Source organism: Ischnura elegans, chromosome 9 (genome assembly GCF_921293095.1).
Source record: "Ischnura elegans chromosome 9, ioIscEleg1.1, whole genome shotgun sequence".
Lineage (NCBI taxonomy): Eukaryota > Metazoa > Arthropoda > Insecta > Odonata > Coenagrionidae > Ischnura > Ischnura elegans.
In genome coordinates this window covers 75,852,909-75,875,322 of record NC_060254.1, presented here as the reverse complement: position 1 = coordinate 75,875,322, position 22,414 = coordinate 75,852,909, and the positions used below count along the sequence as shown (strand labels likewise).

The 22,414-nt window shown below is 39.1% G+C and overlaps 1 protein-coding gene across 2 annotated transcripts in view; it reads left to right on the top strand.

Moving 5' to 3' along the window:
• LOC124165232 (cartilage oligomeric matrix protein) overlaps positions 1-14,634 on the top strand; it is a 248,320-nt gene extending 233,686 nt beyond the window's left edge. For both annotated transcript variants that reach the window (XM_046542537.1, XM_046542536.1), the window contains 13 exons: positions 540-761; positions 1,358-1,510; positions 2,407-2,511; positions 3,812-3,919; positions 5,933-6,101; positions 6,909-7,086; positions 7,696-7,871; positions 7,962-8,067; positions 8,198-8,319; positions 8,443-8,530; positions 11,752-11,935; positions 12,656-12,893; positions 13,852-14,634. In XM_046542537.1, coding sequence (XP_046398493.1) covers positions 540-761; positions 1,358-1,510; positions 2,407-2,511; positions 3,812-3,919; positions 5,933-6,101; positions 6,909-7,086; positions 7,696-7,871; positions 7,962-8,067; positions 8,198-8,319; positions 8,443-8,530; positions 11,752-11,935; positions 12,656-12,893; positions 13,852-13,952 — 1,950 coding nt within the window. In that variant the 3' untranslated portion in view covers positions 13,953-14,634. The remainder of the gene's footprint in view (positions 1-539; positions 762-1,357; positions 1,511-2,406; positions 2,512-3,811; positions 3,920-5,932; positions 6,102-6,908; positions 7,087-7,695; positions 7,872-7,961; positions 8,068-8,197; positions 8,320-8,442; positions 8,531-11,751; positions 11,936-12,655; positions 12,894-13,851) is intronic.
• Positions 14,635-22,414: the final 7,780 nt, after the last annotated feature.

The window sequence follows — 22,414 nt, the reverse complement described above, 5'->3', positions numbered from 1 at the left end:
CATAAAACTCGCCATTTTGAGCCATTAATCTTCAAATTTTCTGGAGGAGGGCCCCCACAACTCCCACTCACCCTGGCAGGTATGCAATACCCCCACACCCCAGAGTATTAGTTATGCCTAAAATCCCCCCCCCCCCAGCCTTGATTCCTAGCTGCGCCCCTAGGTGACACTTTTTGGTATTCTATTTCTGTACTTTTTCCAAGACCAAGACCATTATCGTCTGCAATTCCTTAAGAAAAATTATTCAAAGTATTTATGAAGAAATTTTCACATTAATATGCTTTATATTTGTTTATAAATGAAAGAAAAAAATATCTTAAGTGCTTTAAATATTAGAAGTTAGCCAAAAGCGTTTAAATAAATTTATATGTATATTTTGGAAAACCAAAAATGTTAAAGTGTGGCGAAAAAGCTGCAGGCGTGCACTGGCGCTATACATATATCCCTGCAGGCACGTGTAGCTATGGGTTAAGCAATCATTGATAGAAATTCAATTTCTGTGGATAAATGGATCATCATTTCTAATATTTTTCTTACAGTGCGAGTTGGTAAAACCATGTGATCCACGGGTAACTTGCCATAACCTCTCTCCCGGCTTTCGATGTGACCCCTGCCCAGCAGGATTCACTGGAAGTCCAGGTATTCAGGGGGTTGGTGTAGAGGTTGCAAGACAGCTGCGCCAGCAATGTTGGGACATTGATGAGTGCGCTGATGGCAGAAATGGAGGCTGCGTCCCACATTCAGAGTGCACAAACACAGAGGTACTTCCTTGAATTCAAAGTAGATTTTTTATGAACAAATTGCCTGTTTTGAAGCATCTGTCTTGATCACTGCTCAGTATATCATTCGGTAACAAATATGCATATTTACATCACATTTTTAGCTTTTGTATCTTTGTCAATAATAATAATCGTAATTAATTCAACCATTAGCGGATCCAGGGGAGGAGGGCACAGGGGCACGTGCCCCCGCCAGACCCTTAAAAATATGCTAGATTTTTTATATGGTCCCATTATAATTGCATTCCTTTTGTATTATGAGGTATCCTTGTGCCCTCCCAGAACAAAATCCTAGATACGGCCTTGCTTGTGCCCCCCCAGAAAGAAATCCCGGATCCACCCCTGAATTCAACTCATCTCTTGCTACTGAGTTATCAATGGCTTTGGCAAAGAAAGCCAATTGTTATTCTAAAACCTTACCATTCTTTGCAGCAATGGATTAATATCCACAAGAGTTTTAATGTGACTCCACTCACTGCTGTTAAAAAAAAATTCACAAAGATTTTCATCAGTTTGTACAAAGCAGAAAATATTTCTGTAAAATATTGTGGAAATTAATATTTTTTTTAAATTTACAGGGATCATTCAACTGCGGAAGATGCCATCGTGGTTATCAAGGAAACCAAACTGTAGGATGTCATAATATACCAGGGCATTGTTCAGATGGAACTGAATGTGACCCTAATGCAGAATGTATTCACCAGCAAGGTTATCAAAACTATATCTGCCGGGTAAGTCTCAACTGTTTCATGAGAGATTTTGATTTTCTTTGTCAATGCATAAATGAGGGCATTTACTCATAATAATAAAATAAATTTACTACCATGAATTCCCCATTTAATCAATATTTCACTTTATGACATGCTAGATTGCCCATGTTGACAGTGAGGCAGCGAGGGGGGGTTTTGGGGTATAAACCCCCCCCCAGAGCTCAGAAACATTTTTAAATTTAATCCATTTTACTTAATTGGATTAGTATTACTTACAGAATAGTGTAAATATTAATAAAATATCCCTCGGAAACCCGTAAAACTCACCATTTTGAACTATTTATCTTTAAATGTTTCTGAAGGAGTGCCCCCGCACCTCCTGCTTACCCTGGCAGGTATTCCACACCCCAAGACACCCCGGTATTAATTTTACCTAAAACCCCCCCAGCCTTAATTCCTAGCTGCACCCCTGCATGTTGAAATGGTTTATGTGCATATCCTAATGTTTTACATGATAAATCAATTAACCTACATACTTTGGCCATTTTGTCTGAATGTCGGATTAGATTTCTATCTTGAGAGAAAGTTTCCTGACAAGGAAAATTGTGCTTCCCATTAAAATTGACGTTAAATGAGGCAATACAGCAATTTTGCATCATCTATTGCTAACCCCTGCGGCAAAAATAATTGTCCGATTTGATTTTACCTTAAAAATTTACCTAGCAGTAAATTTTTTCTTGTAGTCAAAATCACCTTAATTGTAGACAAAATCACCTTGTAGACAGAATCACCTGTGCAGGGCAATTAAGATGATGCCAATAGGCACCATTTGCATTAATTGAGTAAATCATTGATCATTGATTTTATCAGAATTGCTTATCAGTGATTGATTTCCACATAATTTGTCTTCCTTTAAGTGCCGAGTTGGCTGGGCAGGAAACGGAAACATCTGCGGCCCAGATGTTGACTTAGATAGGTGGCCTGACTACGACCTAGGGTGTGCTGAGGAACGCTGCAGAAAGGTGAGTAGCAACAAAGCTTGTTTGAAAATAGTTAAGCACAGTGCTGTAGTGGGGCCAGTACGGGCTAGTATGGTGTATCCCCTAAAATCTGAACTCATTATATGCGTACTGTTTAAACTACCTTTTTAAGTCATATAAAATACATTTAGGCATTCAGGGAATATGAGGACACGAACACGAAAACTAAAGACCTTCAAAAATTACTACAAATAATTGATTCAATTCCAATTTTCACATCAGAATGCGGAAGAGCATTTAGTGCCAAGAATAACATTCTCACTAAAAAAAAGGAACAGTGTGTTGGAGAAACAAACCGGAATATTAATTTTCCTCAGAAGTGTTGGGGCACCATTGGAAAAATTTAATCCAAAAATTTATGAGCAGTCTTCGCTCATATCAAGAAGAAGATCGGCTGAAGTGACAGCGTGTCGAAAATGAGACCCACTCAACGAAGTCCACTGCGAGTCCATCTGGAACCTCCTTAAGTGATATTTGAAGAGTAGGTACCGCCTAAATTTTTTTCCCAACTACAGCGCTGGTTAAGCAGTTAAAATTTACTTTTTCAAGTTTAATCGCCATAATACTATTGAGATGCATTCATTTATTCAAGTTTTTAAGAATAGCTGAGTTTGGTTGAGAAGGGAGCTTTCACAACTTAGGGAATCAACAAATTTTAAATTCAAGTGAAGAGGTCAATCAAAATGGTTGTTAAACATCTCAACATATAAATAATGCACATGAAAGTAAATCACATTTATTGCAATGCTTAGAGATGTTGTACAGAGTTGGAGGGAGTCTCGATTGTCCCTACTCTGGTAGCATTGCCAGGAACCTACGACCTCACAGCCAGGTTGTGGACCTTAGTGGTGGAGCTTTGAACTTATACCAACTGCCATACCAAGTTTCAATGTTACCTTCCTTTCCATCATTTTATTGTTCAACAGGAATGACGACATAAAATTTTTTACTTGATTGCAGCACATTAACAAATTCACTCATAAATGGGGTTTAATGTTTTCTCTTTGGCTCATTCATTTCAGACTCTCTTAGTGAACAAGGACTTAAATTATTTCAGCCATTGCGATGGAAATTCATTGGAATGCTATTTATTGATGAAATCTTTCTCCATTTTAATTTGTAGCGTTAACTATAATACCATCATGCAGTAAAGATTTTTTACGCTTGATGTTTCAGATTAGTATATTCCATCATAATCTACTGAAATAACAATTTTCAACCACAGTTTTTTCCCAGCCTTCCTAAAGTTATGTAATCATGGCGCATTTATCTTTTTAAATAGGATAACTGTGTGACGATTCCAAATTCTGGACAAGAGGATGCCGACAGGGATGGCATTGGTGATGTTTGTGACGATGATGCTGATAACGATGGCATTCCCAACAACCCTGTAAGTATCTACTACATTTCATCACTTCATGGAAAATAAACAATTGATTAAGAGAGAGCCCAAGGCTATGTGAAAGATATGTATTTATTATGAACTAGGGGGATTGCCAGTGTTTATATTAGAATACCCTTTATTGTGGTATTGTGTCTGGGACTGCCAAGCAGATTAGGAATGAAATATATTAGCATATTATTCAAGGAATAACTGTGGATTAGCCACCAGAGTACCTTTACAGAGTCACACTGAAGAGCATTTTAAGGTACTATTATACAGGTATGCTGCTACCAGAGGTTTGAGGAGTACCAAAAAAAGTAACTGGGATCAGTAACTCTTACTTAATAAAATTGATAATTTAAGGGGTTGGATAAATACGATAATTGGCTTTGCTTTAACAAAATAAATTCAAGTCTAGTTGGACCATGTTTATTGGATGGTGAGCGATATAGTGACACAGTCTGATAAGTCTCATGGCTCAATGGTCGTCTCATGTGGAAGGAAGTCCTTTCTCTCTTGGTCAATATTCCTGAGTCGACTCTGCAGTGCCTTCCTGGTGCTAGGCTTTACAGGCCCTTGCAGCCATGCTAGGGACCTAGTGGACCTAGGGCAGCAACCTCAGCCAGGTGGCGGTTCTAAGTGGTGGTGCTTTGAAGTAGAAGCTCTGCCACAGTAATCATTTACAAGTACATACTAGTTACAAATTCAAAAAGTACCAATTGCAGTAACTATTACTTTTCATAAAACGTTTTGAAAACTGCTTACTAGATCAATGGAGGAGGATTTGCTCAATGTTTCCTCAACCCTCTTAATGCCATAGGCCAATTTATTGGCATTTGCTCCATGGGCAAAAAGTGTGAAGAGCTGATATAACAGATCATGCATAGATCTGCATTTAAAATCATATTAAGTTAATTCATTTTGTTTAATCATTTATCGAATAAATAAGAATATCATAACCAGCAAATAATTCTTATTAGTAAAGCAAAAGAAAACATTTAATTGATATCTAAAATATTAACTTCATATTGGGTCATTCATAACGCACTACAAATTTTTAAATTTACATTGGCACTTCTCGTAAGTATGTTACACTAAATTTCAGTGGCACTAAGAGGGTTAAAACACAAGTTTAACATATTGTGTGATAAAACGCATTTTACTAAAATATCGCAATGCATTGATCAATTCTGGATGAAGCTCTTTGTTGAAATGACTGAAATGTGGTGGGATCTGGGATGTCTCAAGGATTTTGAGTTTCTCACTTCCTTTTCCAGTTTGACCATAAACTTCAGTGCTCACTGTCGTACTTTGGCAGAGCTATGAATATGTCAGTTCACACAACGTTCTGGGCTTAAGTCGTCAGTACAGTCATAATGGGAAAGTAGTCATTACTCTCAGAAAGCAATGAGTGGTTTTCAAGTTATAGCTGCCTTTTTTAAAATGTAATGCTTACAAGTAATAGATGGCTGAAATGTAAGCATTACTGTGAGTGAGTTACTTTTATTTAGGTACTATCTCTATCTACTATCTCTGGCTGCCACAAAAAAGGTACATGCATCACAAAAGTACATGGTTATTCCTTGAATAATGACTATGGAGAATGGCCAAACATTTAAAGTTTTGACTTCAGTCTCAGGACTGTGATGCTAAGTGCATAAACATGTTCCTGTGTGGCATTGTATGTTCTGCAGCATAAACCACCTAACCAACTAAAGCTAACAAGCTCTTGAGCTAACAAAACTCTGTGGAGTTAGAATTGATACCTTGGTAGTTTAACTAATAGAACAGCTGACATTGAATTTGGGAGTCCCACGTTTGTATGCCTGCCAAGGCTAATGATTTTTTCCTCCGTGGAATTATTCGCCCTTATATCTACAAAATCCATCTTTAGGGAGCAGTCGCCTCTTCATCTTGGTGCAACATGCATGCAGTTGGAGTGAAAAAAACACCCAAGTATTAAAACATCAAGGAATACACTCTTCCACCTTTCAATTGCCATTTTCTATGCTCTTGCAGGATAACTGTCCATTGGTGTCGAACCCAGATCAAAGAGATTCTGATGAGGATGGAGGTGACAAACAAGGAGATGCATGTGATAACTGCCCAAAAGTTGCCAATAGCAAGCAGGAGGATCAAGACAGAGACGGCATTGGTGATGCATGCGATCCTGACATTGACAATGATGGTTTGTACAACATTAATGCTTGGTTATCAAAACTGATTAACATATCCCATTGTTTGGATTGAGGTGTGGACTACATCTATGAGTTCCAATTTTCCACCTGACCTGTAATAGAGAGGCCTGTACTTATAGGAGATAAACTTGTAGACTAATGGCGTAGCCAGGGGGGGAGTGCAGGGGGTCTGGACCCCCCTCCAAAATATAAAAACACAATTATTTCCCTTCATAAAATAAAACAAAATGTTGAAAAACATTGAATTTACAAAATAAATCTTAAAAAAATCAAGTTTTTTCGATTATGAAAAGTATTAAAATAAATTTAAAACGTTCTTCTTTGTACCCTGTTTTCCAAGAATTTTCCCCCCTTGTTATATACCACCCCGAACAAAATTCCTGGCTACGCCACTTTTGCAGACTCTCCTGGAGGAATAATTGCATTACCTTGTCTGAATTTCTAATGTATCTCATATGATGGAAGCTGACCATTTTTTGTTAAAAAATGCGCAATGTTTGACTGTTTGGACTTTTTAAACAAAGCCATTAACTATCCTGCATTTTGATTGTTTATGGTTCATTATGCTGATATAAATGCATGGGATATTGCCAGGATCGACGTAGTCATTTGACATCAGAACAGTTTTGATAACAGAGGAATTGAAAAAAAATTAATTGCCTCCAACTGGTACAATGTTGTAGGTCTTCAATGGAATATGAAATGGAATATGGAATGGAATAGCAAATGATTACTTTAAAAAAATAAGACTAGAATAATTCATTGATTTGCAATACAAAACTGCCCATTTCTTTCAGGAATTCCCAATGAATCTGACAACTGCCCTAAAAAAGCCAACCCTGATCAACAAGACAAGGACAGAGATGGATTGGGAGATGTTTGCGACAATTGTCCAAACACACCTAATCCCTACCAGGAAGATTCAGATAAAGATTTAATAGGTGATGCTTGCGACAGCAATGTTGATCGAGACAGGTACGATACTAATTTAAATTGCATATGACACTTCATGTAACAGAACTCAATAAATACTCCCTGAATCTTTATTTAAACCTATCCATTAAAATGCAACCAGCTTTGAGGATAAACCTTTCAGCATGGCAAATCTGGCAAAAAATCAGTATAAAGGGGTTAATATTGGTGGAGAAAATTGCAGACTCATTTTTGAGAAGGAAAATGGCAAAATACAAAATTTTCCTTTTCACAAGCTGTTCTTCTTACCTCTTTTATCACAGCTATGTGTATTAGCAGCACAGTGAGGGGAGGATTTGGGGGATAAACCCCTCCCCCCTCAGAGCTCAGAATTTTTTTAAGTTTAATCCATTTCACTTAATTGGATTGATATTACTTCTACAATAGTGAAAGGATTCATAAAATATCACTCAGAAAGCCGTAAAACTCACCATTTTGAACCATTTATCTAAAAAATTCTACATTTTATTAATTTCAAACCTCTCGCTTGCCCTGGTGGATATTCCATACCCCCAGAACCCCAGTATTAGTTGTATCTAAATCCCCCCCTAGCCTTAATTCCTAGCTGTGTCCCTGATGTGCTTAAATAACATTATTGTGATCATTCATCAGGGATGGAATTCAAGACAACATTGACAACTGCCCAAAGACTCCGAACAGTGATCAGTTGGATACTGACAGAGATGGACAGGGAGATGCATGTGACTTGGACATTGATGGTGACGGCATTCCTAACGATAAAGACAACTGTCGTCTTGCATACAATCCTAATCAGGAAGATTTAGACCGTGAGTAAACTTGCATTAGATATGGTTGATACAAGGAGTAAAATATAAGTAGGTATCTTAGGCCCTCTCAAAACATAAATGTTATTTCAGGAAACAATGTTGGTGATATCTGCCAAGATGACACGGATGTTGATAAAGTCCCAGATCACATGGATAACTGTCCAAATAATTCTCTCATTCACAGAACTGATTTCAGGTACAGTTTTATAAAGTTGTAAAACCTAGCAATATTTTACATCTTGCTCTTTTGGTATCCACACAGTTTGCAAGAAGAAATTAATCTAAAAACTGCAGCTATGTTCTGAAACATGAATTTTTATTTTTAGGACGTACCAAACAGTTGTATTGGACCCAGAGGGCGATTCTCAAATTGATCCCAACTGGGTGATTTTCAACGAGGGAGCACAAATTTTACAAACCCAAAACAGTGACCCAGGCTTGGCAGTAGGTGAGTTACCAAGTGTGATACGTATTAATGATACCTTACAGATAATTTTTATTTTTACAATGAAATTCTATTTGAAATATGTATATTGAATTTTATTAATGACCATGAATTTATATGCCATAGGTTATGATTCATTTGGTGGAGTAGATTTTGAAGGAACTTTCTTCGTGGAGAGTGAACAGGATGATGATTATGTTGGTTTCATATTCAGGTAATTATAATATTATATAATAAAACTGATATACCAAATGCTCTCCAACTTGGTGGAGAGGATTAAGGGATATGGACCTTCCTTTTATATCTTCCATATGAGTCAGATGTTGTCTGATAGGCAGGGATGCCGACTTACAAAAAATATTGGGCCCAAACCGGGGATCTTGCTCCGGGAAATTTTATAAGTAGTGACTTTTAAGTTTTTTAAGCATTTCATAAGAGCCATATGATCAACATTAGAACTCTGATAACTCAAATCTTGATATCTGGACACTCTGGGGAAAATCAACAAGACTGACACATTTTTTCCTCACACCCATAACGAATTTTTGAGGGGGCTCGGGCCCCCTCAGGCCCCATGGAGTCCGCACCACTGCTAATAGGCATATTTTCTTCCTGATTTTTCTTATTTTACAACATTTTCTTTTGAATCAGTCTCTATTTCTGGTTCATACCTATATAATCTCATGTCCCTGTGATTGTTGTTTTTTTCCATTCTCATTGCAATGGCTTATTTTGTGAGCACATGATGGGTGATGCATTAGTTTAAAATACAAATTTCTCACTTGAAGCAGTGGCGGATACAGAAAAAATTCAAGGGGGGCACAAAAGATATACATATCTTGAGCAATGTTTACATTTATCATAATAAAAAAAATAATCAAGTCACGTGCAAAGTTCTAGAAAGTTTTATTTAAACAGATTAGACACTTATTCAAGACAATGTCATCTTATTATAAAAAAAGAGTTACAATTGTGGTTCTGCAATGCAGTTGCCCCTTGAGGGAGGGCGTGTGCCCCCATTATGTATCCGCCACTGACTTGGAATTGGCAAAAATCACTTTCGAAGCCAAAGAAAATTATTAGAGGAAATTTTAAATTATTGTATAGTTTAGGGTCTCTAAGGGTTATTTCGTGCAAAATAACAAGTCCTTGTGTAACAATGAACAATGTATCAATTTATTGCATCACGAATTCAATTGAGTTGCACTCAGAGAATCGGCGAATTGCGATGGCCGCAGATTCAGTCACGGTTTCGTGCTACAGCTGGCAGGTCTCACTTGGGCGGGCTCAGGGACGCTACTCTTGGAGAAGGGCGCCAAATCCCCAGGGTACCGTTACCCTGCCGGCGCCAACGGTCCTCCCCCTGTCTCCCTCCAGGCAGTGCTGCCTTTCAGTGGTAGTGCACAATGATTTGAACGCTACATATTATTATTATTATTAAAATATTTAGTTACAAGTCGACCATGAAGTCGGGTGGTAACATAAATTTAGGAAGTACATTAAGACACAATAATATACATAACCCAAAATACAAAACAAAATACTAAGTACCAAAAAATTTTAAAAAGCCCTCAAAATACCATTTTTCACACAAAACATGTCCCCATAGCACCAAAATTTTCACCAAAAATTTCACACAATACATGTCCACATAGCACCAAATCAGCAAAAAAAAACAATACATGTCGACGTTTACATTCCCCTCAAAATTCATTTTTACACAATAATAGGTATACTAAGACCAAAGTAAAAAAGACAAGAAACACCACATTAAAAAAAATATATGATTATAAAGCCCTCAAAATTCAATTTTATTTACCCTATTGATTAATATAGTGGCATGAGTTGGAAAGGGCTCAAAAAAAATTTCCTCCGGCAAGCCATTCCACGCAAAATTAATAATTAAGGCTTTACCTCCAATCGCTCTGTTACATATTTTCATTGATACTTACAAGAGGAGACCAAGTACCTTGCTCCGCCTTTTTCAATGCCGTATTTTTTTATGGCATTTGGAATGGAGAATACATCTCTGAACTGATAGTGGTTCCATTGGATGGGCCTTAGTTTGGCTGTAAACAATTAATTTTCGAGCGGTATTTTTAATGAGTGCTATATATTCCTAAAATAATGCTGCATCTTACACAGGATTTGGTTGGTGTAGTGGTGAGCATCTCCGGCTGTCATCTGGGGGGCCAGGGTTCGAGGTTTGATGGCAGTATCATTTGTAGTGCTCATTTTGATCATGCGGTGACAAGTACTTCCCTAATTTTAATTGCAGCAAACATAGGCTTGAGAAAAATTTTTGAACATCACAACAGCGTTTAGGTATTTAAGTGGTGTTATTTCGAACGTGGAGATATGAAGACTACACTTGCTACCATCCTCAAAACCATGTGGAAAGATTAACAGTGGGCAATGACAGTGGCTTTTTTTTTTTTGAAGAAATTACATTTGTAGGTGATCCGCTTGTTATTATGCTGGAGGGCTGAGGAAGGTTTTGGGAAGCGGCGAGAACAAGACACATTTGGCGTTGGTTGGTAAAGGTTGATTTTAAATTATCAACCTTTATCCCATCCTATTTGTTAATTGAACTAATGTTTCAGAATGGCTCTTTTAGTATGTAGGTACTTGAAGTAAACTTTGGAGTAATGTGAATTACAAGTGTTAGAGAGATATGGCAATTTATATACATAATTTGTTTTGTATCCATATTTATTACATCTGTATGCATATTGCTGCTCGCCATGAGCCTTAATGGCATGTGATTTAGCAAAAAAAGTTTTTCATTTTTAATTTGAAAGTTGATCTGTATGAGTAATAAAAAAATTAATGCTTTAGCACACACCAACCCTTGCTATTGTAGTCGTCATATCTCCGCGTCCGTAATGACATTAAATACCTAATCACAGTTTTGATGATAAAAAAACTTTCTCACACCTATGTTTGATGCAATTAAAATTAGTGAAATACTTGTCGCTGCATGATCAAAATGAACACTACAAAATATACTGCCATCACGAAGCCTCGAATCCTGGTCCCCCGAACGAGAGCCAGAGAAGCTCACTACTACACCAACCGACCCATATGTATGGTGTTGCATTATTTAGGATTATATAGTGGTTGTTAAAAATACCACTTGAAATTAATTGATTACAGCCAAACTAAGGCCCATGCAATGGAACCACTATCAGTTAAGAGATGTGTTGGCCATTCCCAATGCCATAAAAAATACGGCATTGAAAAAGGCAGAGCAAGGTACGTGCTCTCCCCTTGTTAGTGCGATAGTCTTAACATTGTCCATCTAACACTTCTGACCCCCTAAATATCATAGGCCATCCTTCATATACCCCCAGGGCCTACCCATGGGAGTGAAGGCATAAAAAATTATGCTGCCATCATTTAATGGCTATACTCAATGATCTCTTATATTTACAGTTATCAAGACAACCAAAAGTTCTACACAGTCATGTGGAAAAAAGAAAGTCAGACATATTGGCAAGCAACACCATTCCGAGCAGTGGCTGAACCTGGTATACAATTGAAGCTTGTCAAGTCATCCACTGGACCAGGACAAATGCTTCGGAATGCCTTGTGGCACACGGGAGACACTGAAGAACAGGTGATTAGTCTTCAGAGATGAGAGAAATAAATGCTACCTCTCAGCCATACTTGAAATGTGCTGTTAATAACTCCATGTATATTATTTTTTGGCAAAGCAAATTTCAGGCTAAAGTTGAGTGCACATTTTACCACTAAATTTATCTTCACGGGTGCATCTAGGATGTTCCCAGGTGCAAGAGGGGTCTACCCCACAGAAAAAATTTGACAAATAAAAAAGTCAAAAATTTGAGTATCACACGAAAAAATCATCTGAGTCAAGCTGGATTTGAGTTCTGAGAATGTTAACCCTTTCTAACCCAGAGCAGCTTCTGGGAGGAATCAAATTTCAAGATTTTTCATTATGAAAACTTTGCACTCAATCATAATTATCGTGGCAGCTAAATATTTCATCATTACAATTTGCACCACAAAATAATGCGCTGTTTAGAAATTTCCTAAATAGAGCGGGAAATGTAAATATTTTTGATGCTGCTTATAAGCAACATTGGGTTATAATGGGCTAAATTTAAAAAAATTGGGGAAAAAAGACTCTCTCTGCTAGAGCCACTCCTCTGATGAGTGGGTGGTCCGGATGTGATTCCATCAATGCCCCAACTATTATACCAAAAGATGCCATGCTATTCCTCAGTTAACCATGTGGCTATCACCCTTATTCTTGAGGGAATATATTTTTAATCCACAAAACATAAATTAATATTTTACTTCCACCAACTTACAGGTCAAACTGCTATGGAAGGATCCTCTCAACAAGGGATGGTCAGCTAAGGTGGCATACAGGTGGATTCTTCTGCATAGGCCCAAGGTTGGCCTCATAAGACTTCGCATCTTTGATGGACCCAAAATGATATCCGATTCTGGCAACATATATGACAGCAATCTCAAAGGAGGACGTTTGGGAGTGTTCTGCTTTTCGCAAGAGATGGTGATTTGGTCGGACTTAGTCTACAGGTGCAATGGTGAGTCATTTTTCTGTTAACATTTTGCTTTTCGTAATAACTTATGGGAGATTTTGAGCCTCATTCATAAAAGAATGCCTGTTATAGTTGTGAACTTTTTATGTAATGAGGCTGCTACTCACTCAAAAACTATGCAAGTTGATAAATATTTTTCTGAGGTTAGTATACTTGTACAGTTCATTCAACAAGCCGTCCTCTGAACTTTTACTGTGATAGGTAGTTTCATTCCTGTGGTGAATATTGAGAAATTCATATAAACAGCAGCGAGAAAAATGTTCTTCTCTACTGAGAGATGAACCATGGAATAAAGGTTAGGAAGGTAATAAGTTTTAGGTAGGGGGACAGGTTATTTCCCCCCCCCCCCAAATTCAAGAAAAAAGTTTTTTTTCCTTAAGTTAGATAATAATTTAACATTTTGATTGTGGTTTTTATCTATAGATGAACCAAATTCACTCCCAGGATTTTGTTTAGCAAGTGAAATAAGTTTTAAAATTCCTTGCATTAGTATGGAAAGCTATATGACCTGCAGATATGCCTTCAAATGCAGAGATTAATTAATAAAGCAACAATCTGTACTCATTACCCCCTCCATCCAAACCTTTAGTCTACTCCGTATCTCATGTAGAAGTATCTTTTCCTTGCTCTCCATGTCTAACATGGTGCTGGGCATGTTAGGTGAAGAGAGAAAGTTTCTAGATGAAATACAGAGGAGACAGAATGTTTGGATGGAAGGAGTACATTTTATGTTCCCTTTCTTTTAACACAAAAGTAATGAACTCTGCAGTTCAAATAGTGTGATTTGCAACATTAGGGCTCCTTTAACTCAATACTTCAGCGATGAAAAATGCTTGAATCCTTTTCTCATGCATCAGCACATAATTAAAAAATTTAGGATACCATGAATGATTTATCTTTCCTCAAAAAATTACAGTAGTTTAAACCCACTTTTGTCTTACAGATGACGTTCCAGAGGAAGTTTATCGAGAGCTGCCGCCTCATCTTCAGGAAAATGTGGAAGTAGATAGAAGGAATGCTCCCAACTCCAGAAGTCGTGGTTGAAATGTAGGCACTGATCAAGCTTCTCAAAAATAAGGATACTAATGCATTCCCAACTATGCCAAATCAAATGATGGGTAGATCTTTTTTAGGAATGTTCTTATTGGTATCCTAAATTAACAAATTGTACATATTTAATTTGGTTCTACACCAAATACCACTAGCAACTTCCAATAGGGTATTAAAATCCACTAATGCTGATAATTTAAAAATATGTAATTGCCTCAAACATCCAAGAGGAGGTGCATTACCGAGAGTAGTGTAATTTTTTTTTCAAATTATTAGATATTTATTTTCTTAGCAAAAATCTTTCCTATTCAGTGGAATATTTTCTAAAAAAAATGAGATCTTGTTTGAGTAATCAGTTATAATGAGGAATTTAAAATCATCAAAAACAATTTTAATTCAAAATTTTGTTTGATTAAGGTGAAATGAAAATTATTAACTATTACATTGTGAAATTATCTTTCACATTCCTTGGCATTTTTTTTAATATGATAACAAATACTATGAAATACTTGATTTTTTTGTAAAATTTGTCATGTGTAACATGAGTCACAGCAGTATTTATACTGAAGTACCATATTTTGACTGTGAGAAATTTTGTACATATTTATACTTTTGTAATAATGTTAAAATTGAGATTCGGGTACTTCGTAAAATAAATTTTATGTTAACTTTCGTACATCACTCCTTCTTTACTGACTCTCAGTCCCTATATATAGTCCCCCTTTGGGTATTCAATTTACACTAGATAAAATGGTAATTTTGTACAGTCCCCCAGCGTCCCTATCCTGGATCCGGCACTGAGATCCCCTCTGGGTCACAGGGTCGGCTATATTCGATGCGGGGGAAGACATGTGATCACTGAGGTAGCAATGGTCAGAGGTATTCAGGCCCTGCCTGAGACCCAGCTTAGCAAGACCCAAGTGCCACTCCTTGTCAATTGGACTCAACCCTCCTCCTCACAGAGGGAAACCATTGTGAAGTTGTTATATTTTCAATGATTTTTGCAAAGAAAAATTTTGTTGCATACTTAATTCTTTTATATTTTGAAATGAATTCTTTCATTTCTTCCATGCATAAGCGATTTTTAAACGAAATTTTAGAGTCAATGGGCTCCTGGAGTAAAAGCCTTATTTCAGTACCTTGAGTTTATAATAACTCCGTTACTATCCATGTTAGATATCTGTTTAGAATTCTTCATTGCTTAAAAACGTTAGTCATTCTTATATAAGTATAAATTATTACAAATCATTACATTTCTTTAAAAAAACAAAGGTCAATGCAAAAATTTGACCGTGGACTCCTGCCAGGAAAGGCTTAGAGGCTGTAGTCCAGTGGTCAGGGTAATAGCAGTGTACCCATGGGCATACCCAGTGAGGGGCAAGGGGGGGCAGCCGCCCCCCCTTCCCCTAGAAGCAAATATGGCAAAAGTCTGTAAGCAAATAGTACTGAATTGAAACAAAAGCATTCAACAAATTTTCTTTGAACACACGAAAAATGATATGTATCAGTATAAGATATGTAACCAATATAAAACAATTTTTTCAAGGAAATAATCTCATAAACTAATGTCACAACTTGGTTTTTCCCCCTGGACCTTGGCTTGCCCCCCCTAGTTATGATCCTGGGTACGCCCTTGCGTGTACTCCTTTGAGTTGGTTGGTCCAGTGGTGTCAAGGCAAAATTAGAGGTTCACTTTCCCTAACTTTTTTACATGAGAATATTACTCTGAGTGTTTTTCATTGCGAGTTACATCTGCATATTTTAAAATGTGTATGCCTTTCTTTGATCAATATTTAAATTCTGGATATGATAATTTTTTGCTTATAATTAACACCATTCCGGCACCATGACACCACTGTTTGGTTGGAACTGGTTAAGTCCCAAATCAAAGCCACCATGGTTGTACCACCATGGAAGCGCCACCACGAAAGTCATTGAGCTATATGTACAACAGCACACTAGGCCACTTTGGTGGCTCGGTCACGCTCCTGATAGCGCGGCCAAATTTACGGTGGCCAGAGCCCCCGACTTTGCTCACCACCTCGAACGTGCCGCCAGCCGAAAAGCATTGAATCATTTGGAGCACTGCACACTAGCACTACTCTGTGGCGACACCAGTAGGTTCGTTTTGTTTTTCTTCAGTGTAACTTGTGATCATGGCGATGTTTGATGTGGAACGTTTTATCTTAGAAGTGCATACCATGCCAGCTTTGTGGGACATGAGTTGTGAAGTGTACTTGGACAGAGATGTAAAGCGTAAAAATGGGTGTATCCAGTATTTTCCTTTTTTTTCCTTTTACTCCGCAAGTAAAAAACGTATAAGCAAACCCACAAACTTCTTCCATATCCATCACGATTAATAGGAGTAAGTAAACTGAGCAAGCGTGGTGGCTGATGAAGTGGCTCACCACTCAAGGTTACTCGCCATCAAACGCGCTTCCAAAGTGGCGCTACTAAGGTGGCGCCACCATGGTGGCCTAGCGTGCAAAGGCACTAAGGCTAGGCTTAGGCCCGTTTCACATGGACGCGGACGGTCCGCGTTCCGCGCTCGGGGCGCGGAGAGCGGTCGCCGTCGTTCACACAGTCGCGGACAAAATCCCTCCGCGTCCGCCAAAATGTCAGCAGTGTGTATCCAAGGATTTGATCGCTGGGTTTTTCTCTTTAATAGGAAAATCCTCCAAAACGTTGGCACATTAATGGCTGATGCCGGGTTTCGCTAGTAAGCGGGCCCTTTCCGCTTCTATAGCGGTAAGGTGTTTTACCCCGTCCCTTTCCTTCCAACCCTATCCCTACCCCAGAGGCGTCATCGGGCTCCTATAGCGGCGGCGCCTCTTTCCTTGTTCCTTCCCATCCAAACCCCTCCCCGGGAGTGCGGGCTTATAAGTCTCGGACTTGGTTCCCGGCCCCGGTCTGTTGTATCCTCCAGAGGACCCACCTAGCAGGGGCGCAGCTAAGAATTAAGGCTAGGAGGGGTTTTAGGCGCAAGTAATACTTAGGAGTGTGGGGGTATTGCATACCCACCATGGTAAGCAGGATTTGCGGGGGCTCTTCTTTCGAAAAAAATTAAGAATAATGGTTCAAAATGGCGACTTTTACGGCTTTCTGAGGGATATTAGTAATACTGATCCAATTAAGTAAAATGGATCAAACTTTAAAATTTCTCTGAGCTCTGGGGGGGGGGGGTTTATCCCCCAAAACCACCCCTCGCTGCACCACTGCCACCTAGGAGTCCTGATCTCTTTGTCAGCTGTGTGTAGCTTGTCAACGCAGAAGTACGTCATACGGCCAAGTGCAATTCAAGCCATTGCTGTACATGCACCAGGTTAGAAAAACGGAAGAAAAGTGTCCGTCAAAGGAAGTTATGGGTGCACCCTATTGTGGCACGAAGAACATTAAAAGCCGCTTTAGTAACCTTATTTTCTGAACTACGCGCTGATGAGTATAAATTTTTCAATTATTTTCCAGGTCTCAATTTCACTATCCATGGCGAAAAGACGCACTCGCACTGATATATCTAAGCTCACTCTATTACTACAGTGAAACCTCGGTTAGCGAACGCCTCTGATAAGGAACAATTCGGATGACGACCAAAATTTTCGCTAAAATTTGCCTCGAATAGCGAACAGATGTGTAGCGGTCATGTTTGTGTTCAGTGCTGTGCGCTCTCAAATGGATACAACGTAATACAATGTCTACAATAGTAAGTCTATAAGTAATACAATATAATACAACACCTATATACCCTGTAACTTTCATATAATAGCTAGTCAGTAGGAGCTAGGAGCCAATTATTCCTATTACCTTTATTTCTTATGAGGAAAATTGTTTCGAATAGCGAACATTTCGGATAACGACCAACTTCCTGGGACGGATTGTGGTTGTTATCCGAGGTTCTACTGTACTGACAGATCTTCTGGGTCCGCATCAGCCGTCCGCGTTCATGTGTAAGCAGAAACCTGTCTCTGTGGCCCGTACGCGCGCGGATGATCCGCGGGGCGGAGGGGCCACGGGGATGGCTCCTCCGCGTGCAGATGGTCCACACTCATTGTAAGCTTCCATTTACGTCAATGGAACCTTTATCCGCACACGGAGCGCGGACCGTCCGCGTCCATGTGAAACGGGCCCAATGGAATTCCACCCCAAAAGAGAGCATCATAGAGAGATGTTTAAAATATTATTATGCCACTGTTAGCAGTGGCGCAGCGAGGGGGGCTTTGAGGGATAAAACCGCCCCAGAGCTCAGAAAATTTTTAAGTTTAATCCATTTTACTTAATTGGATTGATATTACTAATAGAATAGGGTAAGGATTAATAAAATATCCCTCAGAAAGACGAAAAACTCACCATTTTGAACCATTTATCTTAAAATTCCGTATTTTATTAATCTCGCGCCTACCGCTTATCCTGGTTGGTATTCCATACCCCCACACACCCCGGTATTAGTTGCACCTAAAACCCCCCCCCCCCCCAGCCTTAATTCCTAGCTGCGCCCCTGACTCTTAGCATGGAAAGCATTTTCCTCTTTTAGGCGCTGGCAGGAAATTACCCTTAAGGGTTAATATCCCATCCAATAGGCTGTATGCTATACTTGATGTGCCCTTCATGAAGGTCTACAACTGGGATGTGGCGGTCAGTGAAAAATCTCTACCATGCATGAGACTCGAACCTGGGCTTGCAGGGCTTAAGGCCCACACTCAAGACACCACAACAACTTGATCTGAATTGAATCATTTTTAGGCAACAAGCGATGCCATAGAAAATTCTCCAGCTCAAAAACTTGTAAATTATTAAGAGCTTTTTTCTTCGCTGCATAGAAAAATAGTACATGTGCTCCATAGAAAATGAGCATATATGCGCTCATTATGATATATGTGCTTCATAGAAACACTTTAAGTACCAAGATGAAATCAATGCATAAAAGAAGTACATAACAAAACACTTAGGGATTACTAAGTCACAGACGTTAAATGTACAATGAACCTCAATAGTTATCAGCAAATAGCCTATCACATTGATCTTCATGGAAGTGGAGGGGTGAAAAAAGAACGATTAATGCATGAAAATATGGCCACTATGGCCCAAAATATGACTATGGCCTCAGGAGGGAAGAGGTGAGTAATCTCATTTTTGGGGATTCAGTTACCAGATTTTGGGGTTTAAGCCATAAAACCAAGGGGTTTAGGCACCCCTGCTTCAAGGATAAAGAGAGAATTTTGAGTTTCATTGAGTAGTTATAGTTTAGAGATTAAAAAAACTTTGCAGATGGAGGTTGCAGAGAAGGCATTCATAAAAAATAGTTTCTCAGTAAAGGGTTTCCTTTATTCCACTTAAGTGAGGAACAAACACATTATAGAAACTTGTTTCATTCATTTTGATCTACAAAATCAACATGCATTAGAGTTTGCCAAATAATAATTTACAGATGGAAATTTGGTGTCTAAGACCCATTCACTTTTGAATAGTGCCATTACCTTTGAGACAACTTAGGTGGGATTCACATCACAACCTAACATAATTGCGATTACTTACAGTTTTATACTTGGACACACACATTACTGGTTATATAATCATAAGTTAACATGGATACATAAATGGTGTCCCCAACCAGTGGGATGATAAATAATTTACACACAGTTAATGTCATCTTGAGGCGATTTTTCAAACTTGCGCCACTTTCAAAATATGTGAGCGCCAATTTTTGATTTCGTATCTCAAAATTACCAAAAATAATTCGCCGGTATCCAAAAAAGCTGGAATTCATTAATTTTTCATTCGTCATCCACCGACATGGCGGACATTTTGGTTCTGTTCGTACAATTGATTGAACAACCAGCCACCTTCTTTCCACTCATCGAACCGGTCAAAAGTGATCGATTATGAAAATATATAACAAGATGAGCACCATTTCTTTCACTCACTTTTCGACCTCGAAGTCTTTTCAAGTCCGTACGTGGAGGATTAAATCAAAACACTTCCACAGGTATTTTCAAAGTTGAAATGACGAATAACTTAACACAAGCACTAGTTCTGCACATTCGGTATCCAATTCCCATTGAGATGGAAAATAATACCTTAATTATTAAGAATTAAGCTTCATCGATGCATAGGTATCTCAGGATTTTGACCAATCCAGCAACGGTTGTTTCCGTGGCAACAGTTTCATTTTCGTACGATCACATACGACTCCTTCAACACTAGAGAAAAGATTGAAAACAAAAAACGATCATATCTCCACACGATCGCCAGAAGGAAGGGCAAATTGCCCCGGTCCCCTGACTCTTGGAGGCCCCTGGGGATCTGAAAAGGGGCGAGGTAGGGCCCCACATTTCTCTGGGTAGCCCTGACGCCTTTATCTCCAACCCAACCGCTTCGTAAGCCACGATGATCTAAAAGAATACCTGTGATAAAGCATCAACTTTGATACCAAGATCTTTTAATAACATCGGACACATACAAGGAGTACTTTTTTATTTTCTTCTCCAAAACCCTGATTATCAATCCCATTGCCGAATAAAGTGTATACCGGGAGAGGGAAGGGAAATGTATGTTATTTCTCCTTTTCACTCTCACTACCGATATTCATGACCATTCCCCACCCTAACAGAGACTTGGGTGCCTTTTCTTTTTTCCCAAACAACCATGAATTCGCAAGCAAGGGTCAGTTGCGGGTCAGAAAAGGGTAAGAATTGATGATGAGCCGATGGTATCTGGGGAAATATCGACAGCACGAGGGCATCGGTGTCTTTCCCAAAGGGTTTTTTTTTCCCGTACGCCCTAAGGGAGCCTTGAGGAGAGTGATTTCCCTGGACACGGAATGCGTGCGAGTCCTTCGCCACCACTCTCGGCTGGAGAACTGTGCATGCGGTTCCCAATCAATCTTGCAACAGGCGAAAAAGGGTTTGCATGCATTTTTAATGTTAAAGAACACCCCAAGAAAAAAAGAAAACCGCGAATCCTGAACCGTAATGGGTCAGGCACACACGCCAGCTCCATCTCATCAAACATTCACAAGTAGGCCAAAGTTTCGAGGCACACAAATTTCTTTGCCCCATTGCCCCTAAATGGGTGGAATGGCCGTAAATACGCGGCAACGATCTTTCCTTCGACGAAAGTACACATTATTTCAATGTTTAACATTTTTTTAATCTTCTCTCCGCCCTCAAGGATACAATCCACCTCATTCAAGATGGTGTTGGTCTAAACCTCAGGTGACTTCTATATTCACATTGTATTCAACCGTGAGAGGTGATCATACATATGTACAAAGCTGTAACGAATGGGTGGGGAACTTAAGAAGTTCAAACCCTTCCGAAATTTTCGGAAATCGATCCTCCAAGATGGTATCCGCGGAAAATTTTAGTTATAAACGTCCACCTTGTTCAAGTTGGTTTCGGTCTAAGCCTCTCTTCCTTTCTATATTTACGCCGAACCCACGCGGGTGGGATGTTCACGTGCAAAGCCGTAGCTAGTGGGGTGGGACTCAAGAAGTTCAAACCTTTCCGAAATTTTGGAAACGCTTTCTCCACGATGGTTTCCGTGGACACTTCTAGTTAAAAATCGATAATCTTCCATGTGCCAACGGGTGGTATGACCTTTTTGTATTCGCCAAATTCACGCATGTGATTGCTCAACTGTTTTCTCTTTTCCATCTCCATGGCCAACCACGGTCGGAAGTGCAGCTTAACCCCACCAAATGAGCTCCCCCCCCCCGAAATTCACCACTGTCAATAAGAACCCCCTCGAAAAGAAGTTCAAACCTCATGTTATTTCTCCATCACTCTCACTGCGACGGGAGGGAACACCTTTAGATTCACCTAATTTTACGCATATAAAGGTTGAACCATTTTATTTTTTCCCCCTCTAAGAATACAATTCACCATCTCTAGGATGGTGTCGGCCATGTTATCCCCATAGCAACGGGTGGGTTGACTTTTTTTTCCACCAAGATAGTTTCGGCCCAGACCTCTAGTTATCTTTCGATATTCCCCCATACCAACAGTTGGACTAACATTAATTTGATTTACCCAACTTGAGCAACAGGAATGCTCACCTTTTTTTTAATTTTCCAATCCACAAGAATATACCATTCACCTACTCCATGATGGTTACGGCCCAGACCTCTACTTATCTCTCGATATTCCCCCATACCAACGGTTGGGCTGACATTTATTTTATTTACCCAACTTGAGCAACAGGAATGCTCAGCTATTTTTTTATTTTTCCAATCCACAAATATATATAAATCACCTCCTCTAGGATGGTTTCGGCCCAGACCTCTAGTTATCTCTCCATATTCCCCTACGGGTGGGGTGACCTATTTTCTTGGCCCGACCTAAGTATGTGAATAATCTACTATTTTCTCATTTTTCCAATCCTCCAGAATACAATTCACCTCCTCCACGCAACGGTTTCGGTCCAAATTCGGTTCGGTCCCTCTCTTGTTATTTTTCTCCGTC